Genomic DNA, 15,279 nt, shown 5'->3' with positions numbered 1-15,279 from the left:
TTTTTTCTATTCAGAGATTTGTAGATTTCTGCATAGAAAGATATCTTCTTAACATCTAGCATCACTTTTTTTTGTCTATTAAGGGTCTATTTTGAACAGCTTTTCTTTCCATTTACTTATTTCACTCATAAATCCTAAATTTCAGTAACACCTATAAGTTTGTATTTCTTATTTCTGTTAAAATTCTAGATTCACTTAATTATAACAGTATTTGTGCATTGATCTAGAGATATATGCAGCTATAGGTATATTAATATCTAGCCAATTTTCCTGTTGTCTTTTCATTGGCAACAATCTTGTTTTCTTGGATTAAAGGTTATGGTTAGTAATGTAGTAATGTTTTTAATTTTTTTTTTTTTTTAAATAGAGAAAGGGTCTCACTCTGTTGCCAAGGCTGAAGTGAAATGGCTTGATCATAGCTCACTATTAATATTGAACTCCTGGCCTTCAGCCATCTTCCCACTTCAGATTAGCTTGGACTACAGGTGTGTGCCACCAGGCCTGGCTAATGTTTTTAAAAAAATTTTTTTGTAGAGACAGGGTCTTGCTATGTTTTTCTGGGCCTGGGCAACATAACGAGACCCCTTCTTTACACAAAATGAGAGGCCTTAGCCTCCCAAAGTGCTGGTATTACAGGTGTGAGCCATTGTGCCCAGTCTGTGAAGCCACCTTTCTCCACCTGTGTTTAATCTTTTACAATGTTTCCCTTCCTTTTGAGTCACTACAAAAGTAAGCATTTAGCAGTATAACAGAGTCATTCAGAATATGGGGTCAAAAATATGTTAATTATGTTCTTCTGGTAGCGGCTTCTAAAAACAATTAAAAAAACTATTATAATTGTTTTGTTGTTTAATAACTGTGGTTTAATACTGGGTAATTGGGACTTTTTATTATTTTTTTCTCCAGAGTGTTATAGTGACTTTTTAAATGAAGACTTTGATGTAAAGACTTATACTTCTCAATCTATTCATCAAGCTGTAATTGCTGAACAACTAGCAAAACTTGCGCAAGGAATCAGTCAGTTGGATAAAGAACTACACCTACAGGTAATTCTAATCTTCAGGATCATGCAGATAATTCAGCCTAAAGTGATAATTCAGCTTTTTTGTAATCTTATTGTTAACTATAAATGCGTATTTACATGAACAAATGCATACTTACCAATGTGACTTATTTTTCAAAGTACATTTTTGGATAGTTTTCTGTAAACCACTTCTTGTTACTTAAAAAACCCACCTCCCCTAAAACCTTTTATTCATACTTCTGTTCACTACCATAACTGATATGCAATGAATATAGTGAGCAGAAAATAGAATGTCTTTGATGAAGATGATAGAAAGTGGAATTTTGGAAATAAACCAATACGAATAAGAAAAATTAAGATGTTATATTTGCAGTTCATACTTTATAAGCACTAAGTGTATCACTGGCTGATATCACAGAAAGTTGATAAATGTTATGGTGGGTAGAACATAATATGGGGTGTTAGGAGATGGGTCCTAATCTCAGCTATGCTGTTAACTGACTTTGATGTCGCTTAATGTCTTTGAGTCTTGCTTTTTAAAAAAAAAAAAAAAACAACTACCCAAATGGGTTGGAATGAGTAAGAGGAAGAGGAGATTGGAGTAGATAATCTTGAAGTTTCCTTCTTCTTCTATAATTCTTTAATTTTTGTAGGGTGATTTTATGGTATACTTTCTAGTGTTGCCTTTTGTCTGAGAAGGTACTTAATAAATATTTAAATGAATGAACAAATGCATGAATAAACATACTGCTTACGAAGAAACCTAGATTTGGTATAACATGAGACATATCTACTCAACCTTTTTGTGTCTTAGTTTCTTGAACAGCTTAGTATTGGGATGACTTCTAAAGTCACTTTAACTCTAAAATTTTGATTATATAATTTAAGTTCAATGTTTATTGATAAATATTTAGAAAACACTTTTAATTGTACTGCTTTGGGTTAGGTTGTGGGGATAGAAACAGGAGTAGGACACATTTCCTGGCTCTCCAAGAACTTACAGACCAGTGGCAGTCACAAATAATCACAGGCAAGTGATAACTGTTTTAAATAGAATAGTACAAGGTGTTTAGGGTAGCAGGGGAGAATATACTTGACTCTGCCTAGAATTCAGGAGTGGCTTTTGCAAGAGCCTCCTGAAATTCTTTCTGCCCTTTTATGCTTGATATTTTCTTTATTCCTTACAGGAATTTGATATTTTCCTTTATTCCTTCTCTGTAGGAATCAGTAAGAACTTAAAATTTATTTAACATCTCTTAAAGGGGGCAAGTTACACTTACAGTACTCTAGGATATGAAGTACAAGAGCTCTCTGAGTCCTGGTATGAGATCTGAACCTGTTATAATTGGTTTTCTGTGGAAGCAAAATTGGGATAATGCTAACCAAACACATAAATATAAATATAGTTAAAAATATCAGTAAGATGATTAAAATTGTAAAAATTTACTACTAATCAGGGCTTAGTACAGGAAATAGAAACTAGGTATTTAAAGCAGAAAGACATTTAATACAGAGAATTGGATGCTAATGAATTGTTGGGTGAATAGCCAGTGGACGGAGTTGAAGAAATTACTTGTAGATGCTGTAGAGGGGCCTGGAAGCTCCTGCTGTTACCTCTCATACCTCTGCTAAAATTTTGCTTTGAGATACCTCGTGACTAAACACTGGAAGAATCAATGTGGCTTTCTTAACTGGCTCCAAAATCTCTTGTCTTAAGACCTTGCTTACTAGCTGAAACAGTAACAGGAAGATAGCTTTCCTCTCTCTTCTGTCTTCCGCATCTCTTGGAAATTCATTTAATTGGTTTCAAGGGAATCTATGAATGTGTAGTTTTAGGCTTTTCCCAAAGTATCACAAGGGATAAAGGAGAATAGAGAATTAAAACAAAATTAGTCTTGTTAAAATGAACACATTGATGATCATATCAATAGACTGGGAAAAATTCAGACATCTTCTGGCAACCTTAAGGATAAAAGATAGATGACCAAAAGTAACACTTATTTTAGATGGATGTGATAGAAAGATACTTGATAGAATGACCGTGATATCCGAATCAGGACAAAATGGAGGATGTAGGGTTCCAGTGAATGAATCTTTGGTGATTAAGAGCTTCAGTTAACAAAATAGATGTGAAACTTTTTGTTCGTTGGAATAAAGCATACAAAAGCATAAGATTCCTGCATTATTCTAAAGATTTTCATAATTTCTTGATGTTTCTAAGAATCTCTTGTATGTGGCCTTTAACTCTTAACCTTTTTGTTTTTTTGTCATGGCCATCTGCAGTGCCCTAATTTTCATAAAAATATCAAATATCTGTAGGGAACAGGATTTTCTGTGACACTAGGAAACTGGAAGCAGAGAAATATTTAGGCATATGTGGCACTGAGTGGTTTCTCTTTCCAGATTAGGATCTGGCCTTGATCATACTGAATCAGGCTCAAGAACTAAAAGAACCTGATGTTTGAAAATACTCTTTAAAGGGAAGGCACGACGATAGTGTGGCAAGAATTAGGTTTTTCTTTTTCTACATTTTGGCACAACTCCACTTGTACATCCCATTAGGAAAGCAAGGAGCTAGCTGTGGTCTGAATGTTTGTGTTCCCCTGAAATTAATGTGTTGAAACTTAATCTCCAGTGTGAATAGTATTAAGAGGCGAGGCCTTTGGGAAGTGACTAGTGCCCTTTTAAGAGAGGCCTAAAGGAGCTTGTTTGCCCCTTCCACCATGTGAGGATACATAGAAAGTGCTATCTATCAGGAGTGAGCCCTCACCAGGTACTGAATTTACTAGTGCCTTGATCTTGGAATTCCCAGCCTCTAGAACTGTGAACAATAAATTTCTGTTGTTTGTAAATTACCAGTACAAGGTATTTTGTTATAGTTGCCCCAATGGACTAGGACAGGACTAGAGAAAAGGCTGTATCTCCTCCTGCTCTGTGTTGAAGGATAAATGTATGTGTTTGTTCCTGCTAATAACTCATCTCAAATACACCATCATAACCTGTAATTTTTTTCTTTTGTGTTAGTATTTATCCCCTTTCTACACCAAGAGAGACCTTCAAGTCTGCAATTTAGTCACAAAGAAAAATTCCTAATAGTTAATTAGAGCAAAAACTGATTATTCATTCTTGATTTTCAGGTTGTTGCAAGACATGAAGATTTACTGGCACAAGCAACTGGTATTGAGTCTTTGGAAGGTATATTTCTATTAACTTTTACAGATTATATAGCGCTAGACTGGGGATTGCCAAGCTTTTTAAGGGTCAGATAGTAAATATTTTAGATTTTGCCAGTCATGTATTCTCTCTCTGTTGCAACTAATAAACTCTGCTGTTGTAGAGTAAAAGCAGCCAGATAAAAGGTAAACGAATGTGTGTGACTATGTTTCAGTAAAACTTTGGTGAAACTTTGCTGACCTCTGAGCTAAAGGTTCAAATCCTTGTTTTAACTACTTGCTAGATGTGTGACTTTGGGCAAGTTGCTTAACCTCTCTGTGCCTCAGTTTTCTTTCTGTAAAACAGGGGTGTTAATACGTGCTGACATAGCATAATTCTGAGGATTAAATAAGTTAGCAAAATGCTTAGAATGATGCCTGCACATATTTAGTGCTCCTATAAGTGTTAGTTAAAATAACAAAAACATTGACACCAGAGTGGGCAGTAGTGAAAGTGGGCTTAAATTCTTTTCTTATTTTGCCTTTTTTGGAGTCTTTCTTTGCAACTCTTTTTAATGACAGTAAAGTAAGATAATAATACATTGGATTTTCATTTTTATTAATCCTCTTATTTTTGTTTGGCTAAATCTTTTATGAATTTTTCATTCTCTCTTGATTAAATTGAACTACATCTCATAAATATGAAATGTTACTATTGTGTTTTACATTATTACTTGTATTGTGATTACTAATATTAATCATTGCACATCAAAAGAAAGCTAAGTGAATTTTTCCTCTGTTGATCATATTCTTAAGGAGAGGAGGAGATTGTTTTCTATGATGCAATATTCTTTAATGCTTCCCCAAGTTTCTCATGCATTCAAAAATATGAACTTATTCTTAGCATGTATAATGTTTCTAAGACATCTTGCTGAGGAACTTAGTATTTTTGGAAGTAATAGTTTGTTATTTGAAAGTCTGGTATATATATCCAACTAAGTTCTTGGGAAAATTAAAAGGCTATAAGTACTGAGCTGTAGTAATAGAATCTCTTTCTTCATGGAATTTTGAGGAATTTTTATTTAGCCTATTTTATTAAAAAGAGATATCCCCATTCATTTGTTCATGCAATCAAATAGTAATTGAGAACTTATTAGGTACCAGGCATGTGTGAACAATAGACAAAGTCACTGTGGTTATGGAATTTATGTTCTGGGTAAGGAGGTAGGCCAAAAAAGTACAAATAGAGAACTTCAGATTATTTTTAAGTCCTACAAAGAAAACAAAAGAGGTGATAGGGTGGAAGAAAGGGAGACCTTAACTATCTAGGATGGTCAGGTAAGGCCTTTTTGGGAAGTTGACATTTAAGCTGAGATCTAAATGATGAGAGGAACCATCATGTGAAGATTTGGGGAGAAGAGTGTTGTAAGCTTAGGGAACAATAAATGAGAAAGCAGGAATTACCTTGGCATGTTTGAGGGGCAGAAAAAGGCCAGGATCGGCTGGGGTTTAGTGAATGAGGGAGAATCTTAGATGAATTTTGGAAAGGAGTTTGGATTTCATTCTAAATGCAATGGTAAACCATTAGAGGGTTTTAATCAGGGTATTTATATGATGAGCTTAATACTGTAAATAGTTTACTCTGGTAGCTCTATAGAAAGGCAAGAATGGAATCAGGGTTACTGGTTCTGGAATACTGGAATTTGATGGTGCCTTGGAGGAGAGTGGTGGTGGATGGGGTAAAATGGAGGCAGAGCTGATAGGATTTGTTGATGGGAGATGAAAGAGCTGACCTAAGATACCACAAGTGATTCCTAAGATTTTGGTCTGAAAAATTGGATGGATGATGGCAGGAGTAACTGAGATGGGATAGAATGGAGGGGATTATGAGTTTTGATGGGTTGAAGGTGGGCAGAAGTTATAATGGGCATCTTAAATTTGACATAACAGTGCTTAAGAAGAGAGACAGGGAGGGAGGAAGGAAACAAGACCATAGATAGGCAGATATAAAAAAAATCTTTCTATATAGATATATGTTTGTGTGTGTATAAAATCAGTATTTTATTGACCAGATAGTATTTAAAACATTGAGATTGAATGAAATCCTGAATAATTGTAGATGGAGAAGAGAAGATGGTTGAAGATAAGTCTTGGGGGTACTCCAGCATGTAGAGATCTAACAGAAGAAAAGTAGGAATAGTTAATGAGATAGAAGGAAACCAAGGGAATGTGATGATTTGGAAGACTAGACAGAAAAAAATGTTTCAGGGAGGGAGTGGTCAACTGTCCTGAATTTCTAAGAGTTCAAACAAGATAAAGACAACTGACAATAGAATTTGTCAACTTGGAGATTTCTGTTGGTTTTGGTGGAGTATTGTTGAAAACCTAGTAAGAGTGAGTTGTGGAGAGAATAAGATATAAGGAAATGGTGTAACAAATAAAGGCAGTTTATTCTTGGAGGTTTATGATGAATGAACTGTAAAACCATCAGAAAAGTGGGAATCCTTGGGTCCAGAGAGGACTCTTGGAGTGAGCCATATTGTGTATACTTATATGCTAATAGGAATACTTACTAATTCTAATGTTACTTTAATATATGCCATGTCTATTCTTAAATTTATTTAGAATATTTTTAAAACTACAACTATGCCTTGAAGATAGAAACTGAGTTTTAAAGAATGGAATTCAAAATAATTAAATATCTGCATTAGTTGAAAACCTAAATAATAAAATTTAAGATCTATCTTCCTGCAAATGTTTTTATAATTTTGTACAAATTTCTTTTTCATGTAAACCTAGAAAGTACAGGCAATAATATATTTGCTGTCCATGGTTATTATTTATATAGCACATAATTCATTAATGCAACATATATTTTTTGACTACTTGCTCTGGGAAGGATTCCAAGCTAGGCTCTGATCATATGGTAGTGAATGAAAATATACCTTCCTTAAGTATTAGGAATTTATTTGGGAATTTATAGTCCAGTGGGGGAGTAAAACATTAGACAGATATACAGGTGGATGTGTAGTTAACTAATACAATTAGTGCCACAAGGTAAAAGGATAATATGCTGTAGAAGAAAATAACAAGAGAATCTAAATTAGTTGGGGGGTCTGTTAGTAATTGTTTCTGTTAAGCTGACTTGAAGTAATAGTAGGAGTTTATCCAGTAGGAGCATGGGAGTGGGGATGAATGCTGAACAGAGTATACCAGGCAGAGAATACACCATTTTGAGTTTGTGCCAGGGCTTGGAGACCAATGTGGACTATAGTTTTAATACAGGAGTGACAGGAGCAAAAGGGAGACAATGGAAGATCACTCAGGCTTTTTTTTGTAATTATGGTAAAATACACATAACATTTACCATTTTTACCATTTTAAAGTATACAATTCAGTGGCATTAAGTATGCTTACAATGTTACACAACCATCCCCACTATCTAGTTCCAGAACTTTTTCTCATTACCCCAAATGGAAATCCCATATCCATTAAGCAATCATTCTCCATTCCCTTTTAAGCTTCTTTGATGCGGCAAGGGTTGGAGCATGAGACTAGTTATAGGCTTTTACAACAGCTCAGAGAAAAGATATTGGTTGCTTGAATTAGGATGATGACAGAAAAAGTTGAAATTATTAACATATATATATTTTTTAATGTAACTTTTTACTCAATTTGACGCCTTATAAATTTGTAAAGCCAATGTAAGCTGTTATGTTTTCCTAGGTGTTCTTCAGATGATGCAGACAAGAATTGGCGCTTTACAGGGAGCTGTTGATAGGTACTGTTCTTCATTTTATAAATGAATGGAAATATTTTTATTCATTTATGTTTTGAAAATGATTTTATTTTCCTCTCTTTTTTTTTCCTTTAGGATGAAAGCAAAAATTGTTGAGCCATACAATAAAATAGTAGCCCGTACTGCACAACTAGCAAGACTTCAGGTAGGTTTTCACTTTTATTTCTTTATACTTTATTATTCATGTTGTTTTTATAAGGGGCAAATTTCAGGAGTGTGAATTTGGAAGAAATAAGAGAATAGGAATAGGATAGAGGGCAGAAGTTGGACAAGTTTGGAGAGCTCAGAAGAAGACAGAAAGACAAGGGAAAGTTGAGAACCTCTTAGAAATTGGTTAAGTGGTTGTGACCAAAATGCTAATAGAAACATAGACAGTAAAGGCCATGCTGATTAGGTCTCAGGTGGAAAGGAGGCATTTATTGGGAACTGAAGCAAAGGTCACCCTTGTTATGTCTTAGCAAAGAACTTGGCCACATTATGTCCATGCCCTGGAACTTTATGGACAGCTGAATTTAAGAGTGATCTTAAGGATATCTGGTGGAAGAAATTTCTAAGCAGGAAAGTGTTCAAGAAGTGGTATGGCTGCTTCTAACAGCCTACAATCAGATATGGGAGCAAAGAAATGACTTAAAGTTGAAATTTATAATTAAAAGGGAAGCAGAGTATAAAAATTTGGAAAATTCACAGCCTGGCCATGTGGTAGAGAAGGAAAAAGTGTTTTCAGGCAAAGAATCCAAAGATGCAGCTGAGTAACCACTTGCTAGAGAGATTAACCTGGATAAAGGGGAGTCAGGTGCTAATAGTCAGAAGATGGGAAAAAGGTGTGGAGGGCATGTCAGAAATCTTCACAGCTCCTCCCATCACAGACCCAGGGGCCTAGGAGGACAGAATGGCTGGGTGTGTGTGTTGGGGCTTAGACCCAGGGTACCTCCTTGGGAAGCTCCATGCTGCTTTGGCTCCAATCCGTTGGCTCTGGCTCTGGCTCAAAGGGCCCCAGGTGATGCCCAGGCTATTGCTCCAGAGGATATAAGCCTTGGCAACTTTCAGGTGGTGTAAGTCTGTAGGCACTGTAGAATTCAAGAGTGGTGGAAGCTTGACAGATTTCACCTAGATTTCAGAGGATATATCAGAAAGCCTGGGTGCCAGGCAGAAGCCTGCTGCAGGTGCAGAGCTCTCGTAAAGAGCCTCTAACAGGGCAGTGCCGAGTGGAAATGTGGGGTTAGAGTCCCTACAGAGAGGCCACATAGGGGTACTGCCTAGTGGAGCTGTGGGAGCAGGACCATCACCTTCTAGAGCCACCAGCAATGTGCAGTCTCAGCCTGGAAAGGCCACAGGCATTGGACTCCAACCTATGAGAGCAGACACGTGGCCTGTGTTCAGCAAAGCCATGGGGACAGGACTGCTTGCGGCCTTGGGAGCCAACCCCTTGCATCAATGTACCTAGAATGCAGGACATGTAGTCAAAGGAGATTATTTTGGAGCTTATGCTTTAATGTCTGCCCTGCTGGGTTTCAGACTTGTATGGGGCTTGTAACCCCTTTCTTTTAGCCAATTTCTCCTTTTTTGAATGGGGAATTTTACTGAACATCAGTTCCACTACTGTACATTGGAAGTAAATAATCTGTTTTTGATTTTACAGGCTCATAGCTTGTAGGGAACTTGCCTTGAGCCTCAGGTTAGACTTTGTACTATTGAGTTGGTGCTGGAACAAATTGACTTTTGGCGACTATTGGGATGGAATGCTATGGTTTGGATATGATTTGTTTGGCCCTGCCAAGTCTTATGTTGAAATTTGATCTCCAGTGTTGGAGGTGGGGCATGGTGGGAGGTGTTTGAGTTGTGGGAGCAGACCCTTCATGAATGGCTTGGTGTCATTTTCCCAGGAGTGAATGAGTTCTCAGTCTTAGTTTCCCTGAGAACTGATTGTTGAAAGAGTCTGGCACCTCTTCTTTCTCTCTTGTTTCCTGCTCTCACCATGTGCTGGGCTCCCATTGGCCTTCTGCAGTAAGTGGAAGCAACTTGAGGCCCTCACCAGATGCAGATGTAGGCACTATGCTTCTTGTACAGCCTGCAGGACTGTGGGGCAAATAAACCTCTTTTCTTTATAAAATTAACCAGTCTCAGGTATTCCTTTGCAGCAGTACAAATGTACTAAGACAGAAGTGTTCCCCCCATCTTTGATTTTTTGGAAGAGTTTGAGGATTGGTATTAGTTCTTTAAATATTTGGTAGAATTCAGCAGTAAAGCCATAAAGTCCTGAGCTTTTCTTTGAAGGGAAACTTTTTTTTTTTTTTGTTGAGACAGAGTCTCACTTTGTTGCCCAGGCTAGAGTGAGTGCCGTGGCGTCAGCTTAGCTCACAGCAACCTCAGACTCCTTGGCTTAAGCTATCCTACTGCCTCAGCCTCCCGAGTAGCTGGGACTACAGGCATGCGCCACTATGCCCGGCTAATTTTTTCTATATAGATTTTTAGTTGTCCATATAATGTCTTTCTATTTTTAGTAGAGACGGGGTCTCGCTCTTGCTCAGGCTGGTCTCGAACTCCTGACCTCAAGCAATCCACCCGCCTCGGCCTCCCAGAGTGCTAGGATTACAGGCGTGAGCCACCGCGCCCGGCCTCTGAAGGGAAACTTTTATTACTGAATCAATCTCCTTACTCATTATTGGTCTGTTCAGATTTTCTGTTTCTTTTTGATTCAGTATTGGTAAGTTGTATGTGTCCAGAAATTTATCCATTTCTTCTAAGTTCCAATTTTTTTTTTGTTCTGTTTTGAATTTTCTTGGGGAAAAAGACATACAAATTTATTTTAATGTATATACATGGGAGCCTCCAGAAGGAAGACTCAATTCCCCAGTGAGGTTTAGAAGCTTGTATGCCTTTCTGAAATAATAGGTTATGGGAGGGGGCAAAGGAGGAATTCTGTTGGGGGCCAATAAAGGATTATTAAAGGGAAAGAATTGATGAGCGAAGATTAACTGATAAATAGTTCACTTTGGAATTGGAATGAGTCTGAGAGACCAGACATTCATTATCTTGTTAAAGAGTCATCAAGTGTGCTCACATTTCTGGTGTTACAGGGACAGGAAGAACAGAACAATTCTTCTTATTGAGTCTGGATCTTAGGCAGATAAAGAAACTTCAACTTGTTTGAGAGAGCCAACGGTGGGGTGGGGAAGGTCAGAAAGACCTTGAGGTTTCTTCAAGTCAGTCCAGCATATCAAAATGCCATGTTTTGGGGTACTGGTTTGTGAGCCCCAACATTCTCCTGTCTGGAACTTCCTTAGAAGTTTCACATAGTAAAAGCTGAGTTGGTGGCTGTGGAAGTAAAATTGAGTTAAAAGCTAAGTGGCAAAGGATGCTCTTAAACCAGTCTTCCATTTCTGGAAATAGGCCAGTCCCATTAAACAGCTGTGTCTCATTTCAGGAAATGACACAGCAGATGAGTTTTCAAACGGAAGAAAATACAAAGGTTAATATTTGAAACAGTTTATAAACCAGTTTCCTTAGAGTTTGGAGGGCATCCAGTTGGGGTGTCTAGATGTTAAACTGGAAGCATCTTCAGTTAAACTGGAAGTAGGCAGTGGCAATCTGACAGAGTCTTCCTACCTGGAGTTTGTATGTAACAAAGTACTTGCAGGCCCTCAGGTAAAGGTAGTGGCAATTTCATTGAGTCTAAGTCAGAGAAATGGAAGAAAAATTTGGAAACATTATTTGAAAACTTAGAGCCAGAAAAGAATTCAAGATTCAGCCCAAATTATAGGCAGATAACAAAAATTAAAAAATGATGAACAAGAAAATGATGGCTAGAATCTAATAATGGATTTGTTACAGTTTTTTTTGAAACATGATTTTCTCTCTCCAGTTTCCCATTTTTACCTAAGACAAATCATAGTAGGACCAAGTCGGGGGGAGGAGGGTGGAGGAGGTGGGTGAAATCATACCTGATAGGTACAATGTATACTATCTGGGTGATGAACACACTTATAAGTTTGACTCAAGCAGTATAAAAGCAATCCAAGTAATCAAAAAATTTGCACCCCTATAATATTCTGAAACTTAAAAAAAAAATTATTATTTTTGAGGGGGAAAAAAACCACATTCAGAAATATACAGGCCGGGCGCGGTGGCTCACGCCTGTAATCCTAGCACTCTGGGAGGCCGAGGTGGGCGGATCGTTTGGGCTCAGGAGTTCGAGACCAGCCTGAGCAAGAGCGAGACCCCATCTCTACTAAAAATAGAAAGAAATTATATGGACAGCTAAAAAATATATATATATAGAAAAAATTAGCCGGGCATGGTGGCGCATGCCTGTAGTCCCAGCTACTCGGGAGGCTGAGACAGGAGGATCGCTTGAGCTCAGGAGTTTGAGGTTGCTGTGAGCTAGGCTGACGCCACGGCACTCACTCTAGCCTGGGCAACAGAGTGAGACTCTGTCTCTAAAAAAAAAAAAAAAAAAAAAAGAAATATACAGCAAAATGAACTTGCAACCACCACACAGCCACGGCAGAAGCCCCCCACATGGTCCCTCGCAGTCACATCACCCTCTATCCCTTTCCACTTATCTATCCCAACCAACAGAAACCACTATTCTGGCTTTTCTGGTACTCACTTTCTCATTTTTATTTATGGTTTTATTACTGAAATATATATACCTAAGTGCCATAGTTCCATTTTGCCTGCTTTTAATCTATACGTTCCCTCACCATCTTTTTTATTGCGAGTTGTTGACTATATTGGATGATGTGTCCTATAATTTCCCTCAGTCTGGGTTTTGTTGACTGTATTCCCACAGTATAGTAAAGCAAGTTCCTCTGTCTTCTATGTCTCCTGTAAATTAGTAGTTGGATATGGACAGTTTCTTCAGATTCAGGTTTAATATTTTTAGCAAGATTAATCATTAGGTGGTGGTATATTTATAACACATATATATGATTTTCTTTTTGTGTTGTTAGCAGCCACTGATACTCAAAGTCAAAACCTATTTCTTTTGTTTTTCCCTTTTGTTTAATACCATTGATATATATACGTGTGTGTGTGTGTGTGTGTGTGTGTGTATTTAAGTGACAAGATCTTGCTCTGTTGCCCAGGCTAGAGTGCAGTGGCATGATCATAGCTCAGTGCAACCTCAGACTCTGAGCTTAAGCAATCCTCGCCTTAGCATCCCGAATATCTAGGGCTACAGGTGTGTGCCACTACATCTGGCTAACTTTTTTTATTCCCTAGAGATGAGGTCTTTCTATGTTATCCAGGCTGGTCTTGAACTCCTTGCTTCAAGTAATTCTCCAGCCTGGGACCACTGAAAGTACTGGGTCAGTCACTGTGCCTGACCAACACAATCTTTTGACAGTAATTTTTAAAGATCTTATTTATTTTTGCCACCTAGTTAGGTATTAGTGATAAAAAAAAATTTATGTTTATGCAGGACTTTACAATTTATAAAATATTTTCAAGTATTCTAAATCATTCAATTTTCATAATAATTAAGTTTAGAAGTTATTTTATGAGTGAGTTGTCATTTTGTGGGTGAGTAAACCAATGTTCTGAAACTTGCTTGTTTAAATTTATATAGCCAGCATGCAGCAGAATTAAGGCTGTGAAACAGAATTTCTTTCTCTAAATTTAGGATTCTTTGCTTTTGATTCTGTGGAATATGTAAAACAAAGAAAAAATAGAAAATATGGTTCCTGTTTTGTAGAGGCTTTCTGTAGGTAAAGAAAGCAAAAACAAAAACCAGGTTCATAGAGGAGACATGAAGCATTATATACTCTAAACAGCACTGGACTAGTAGTTGTAAGCCCAGACTGCTATTCTTCATCAGTCTAACTAGCTGCATGACAATGAACAAACTTAAGTATCCTTTTTGCAATGAAAGTTTGAACTAAATCTGTGATCTTTTAGAGCTCTAAAATGCTATGATTCTGTGAAGCTGTAATAGTTTCTTTTATTAAATATTTTTATTTTTTATGGTTTTAGAAGCATGAGAGGTCAAACCTGTTCATGTTTAAGACAAGCACTTTATTTTTATTGTTATTAAATATTAGACCTTATTTTTCTATACTCATTTATTGTAAAACAACAAATTTTACCATAGAGACAGCTATGTTGAATAACTTCGGCCAAATTATTATATTACAAAGGGAAACAGGAAGGGAGAGAAATGAAAACAAAAAGTGCCTAGGTACGTTTTGGAATCTTTATTTCCAGTATTTAATTTTTCCTGAATTGACTTATAATGAATCGTAGCTTAGGAAGGATGTTTGTCTTAGAAACTTGTTTCCTTTCAGAATATTTTGTTCGTCTAAGGGCTCTCTGGAAGGTTATTTATGTATTAACCATTGTTATTGTGTTCATTTTGTCTAGCCATTTTTATTTTAAGCCTTGGAGAAACTTTAATCTTTCTATTTAAAAAAGATTCCTGTTTAATCTTTATATTATATGAGTTCCTAATTAATTTAAGTATGTGTGGTATAGGAAAGCAAAAAGAAATAGCTATAAAGGATGTTTTTGCCTTGAATATAAAATCCCTATAATTGTACCCCCATTAGAAGAAAGTACTTTTATACTTTTTTTGTTTTCTATCCCCATTTCATTCTTTTCACAGAAAGCCTTTTCTTTCCCCAAGCAGAAGTTTCTGGCTTCATTTATATTCATGAATATATCAGTTGAATTTAATTATCACTCCGAGGATCATCTCCATCTTAGCTCATTTTAGTAATATTGTTTGCTTATGAACTTCTTTAATTTTTCATAATTTTTTTAAAAGCTTATCATCCCTTACATAGAATATTTGAATTTTTAAAACTTTTAAATTATCTAAGAAAGTTCAAATTTTTAAACTCTAAACTCTTATAAGTTTTCAGTACTTTTTTTTTTTTAAACTTTGATTTTTTTTTTGGAGACAGGGTCTGGCTCTGTTACCCAGGCTAGAGTGCAGTAGGGCAATCATAGCTGCAGCCTCAAACTCACTGCAGCCTTGAACTCCTGAGCTCAAGCAATCCTCCTGCCTCAGCCTCCCAAGTAGCTGGGATTACAGGCATGTGCCAACACACCCGGCTAGTTTTTAGTACATTTAACCATAAAAGATTAAACATATATGACAGCTTTATTCATATTTCTCACATACCTATCATATAAGTTTTCTTTTTAACTTTTGAAACTCTTTATCATTTTAGTTTTTAACTTTTAAAATTGTATGTTTTTTAGCTTTTAAATTAAGTTTTTAATTTAACTTTTTAACTTCAAAATCATACAAATAAGAAAGTTGGAGAATGCAGGCAGTCAGTCCCTGGGTTACGGACAACCCG

General features: G+C 36.6%; 1 protein-coding gene across 8 annotated transcripts in view; it reads left to right on the top strand.

The window, feature by feature from the left end:
• COG5 (component of oligomeric golgi complex 5) overlaps positions 1-15,279 on the top strand; it is a 276,711-nt gene that overhangs the window by 5,605 nt on the left and 255,827 nt on the right. For 7 of the 8 annotated variants that reach the window (XM_069461710.1, XM_069461709.1, XM_069461705.1 and 4 more), the window contains exons 2-5: positions 907-1,046; positions 4,162-4,219; positions 7,903-7,957; positions 8,051-8,120. In XM_069461710.1, coding sequence (XP_069317811.1) covers positions 907-1,046; positions 4,162-4,219; positions 7,903-7,957; positions 8,051-8,120 — 323 coding nt within the window. The remainder of the gene's footprint in view (positions 1-906; positions 1,047-4,161; positions 4,220-7,902; positions 7,958-8,050; positions 8,121-15,279) is intronic. The other variant, XM_069461711.1, reaches the window with a different exon arrangement.

The sequence above is a fragment of the Eulemur rufifrons genome, chromosome 29, assembly GCF_041146395.1.
Source record: "Eulemur rufifrons isolate Redbay chromosome 29, OSU_ERuf_1, whole genome shotgun sequence".
Classification (NCBI taxonomy): Eukaryota; Metazoa; Chordata; class Mammalia; order Primates; family Lemuridae; genus Eulemur; species Eulemur rufifrons.
Note: the sequence above shows the minus strand (reverse complement) of the source record. Positions and strands in the feature narration are given on the sequence as shown.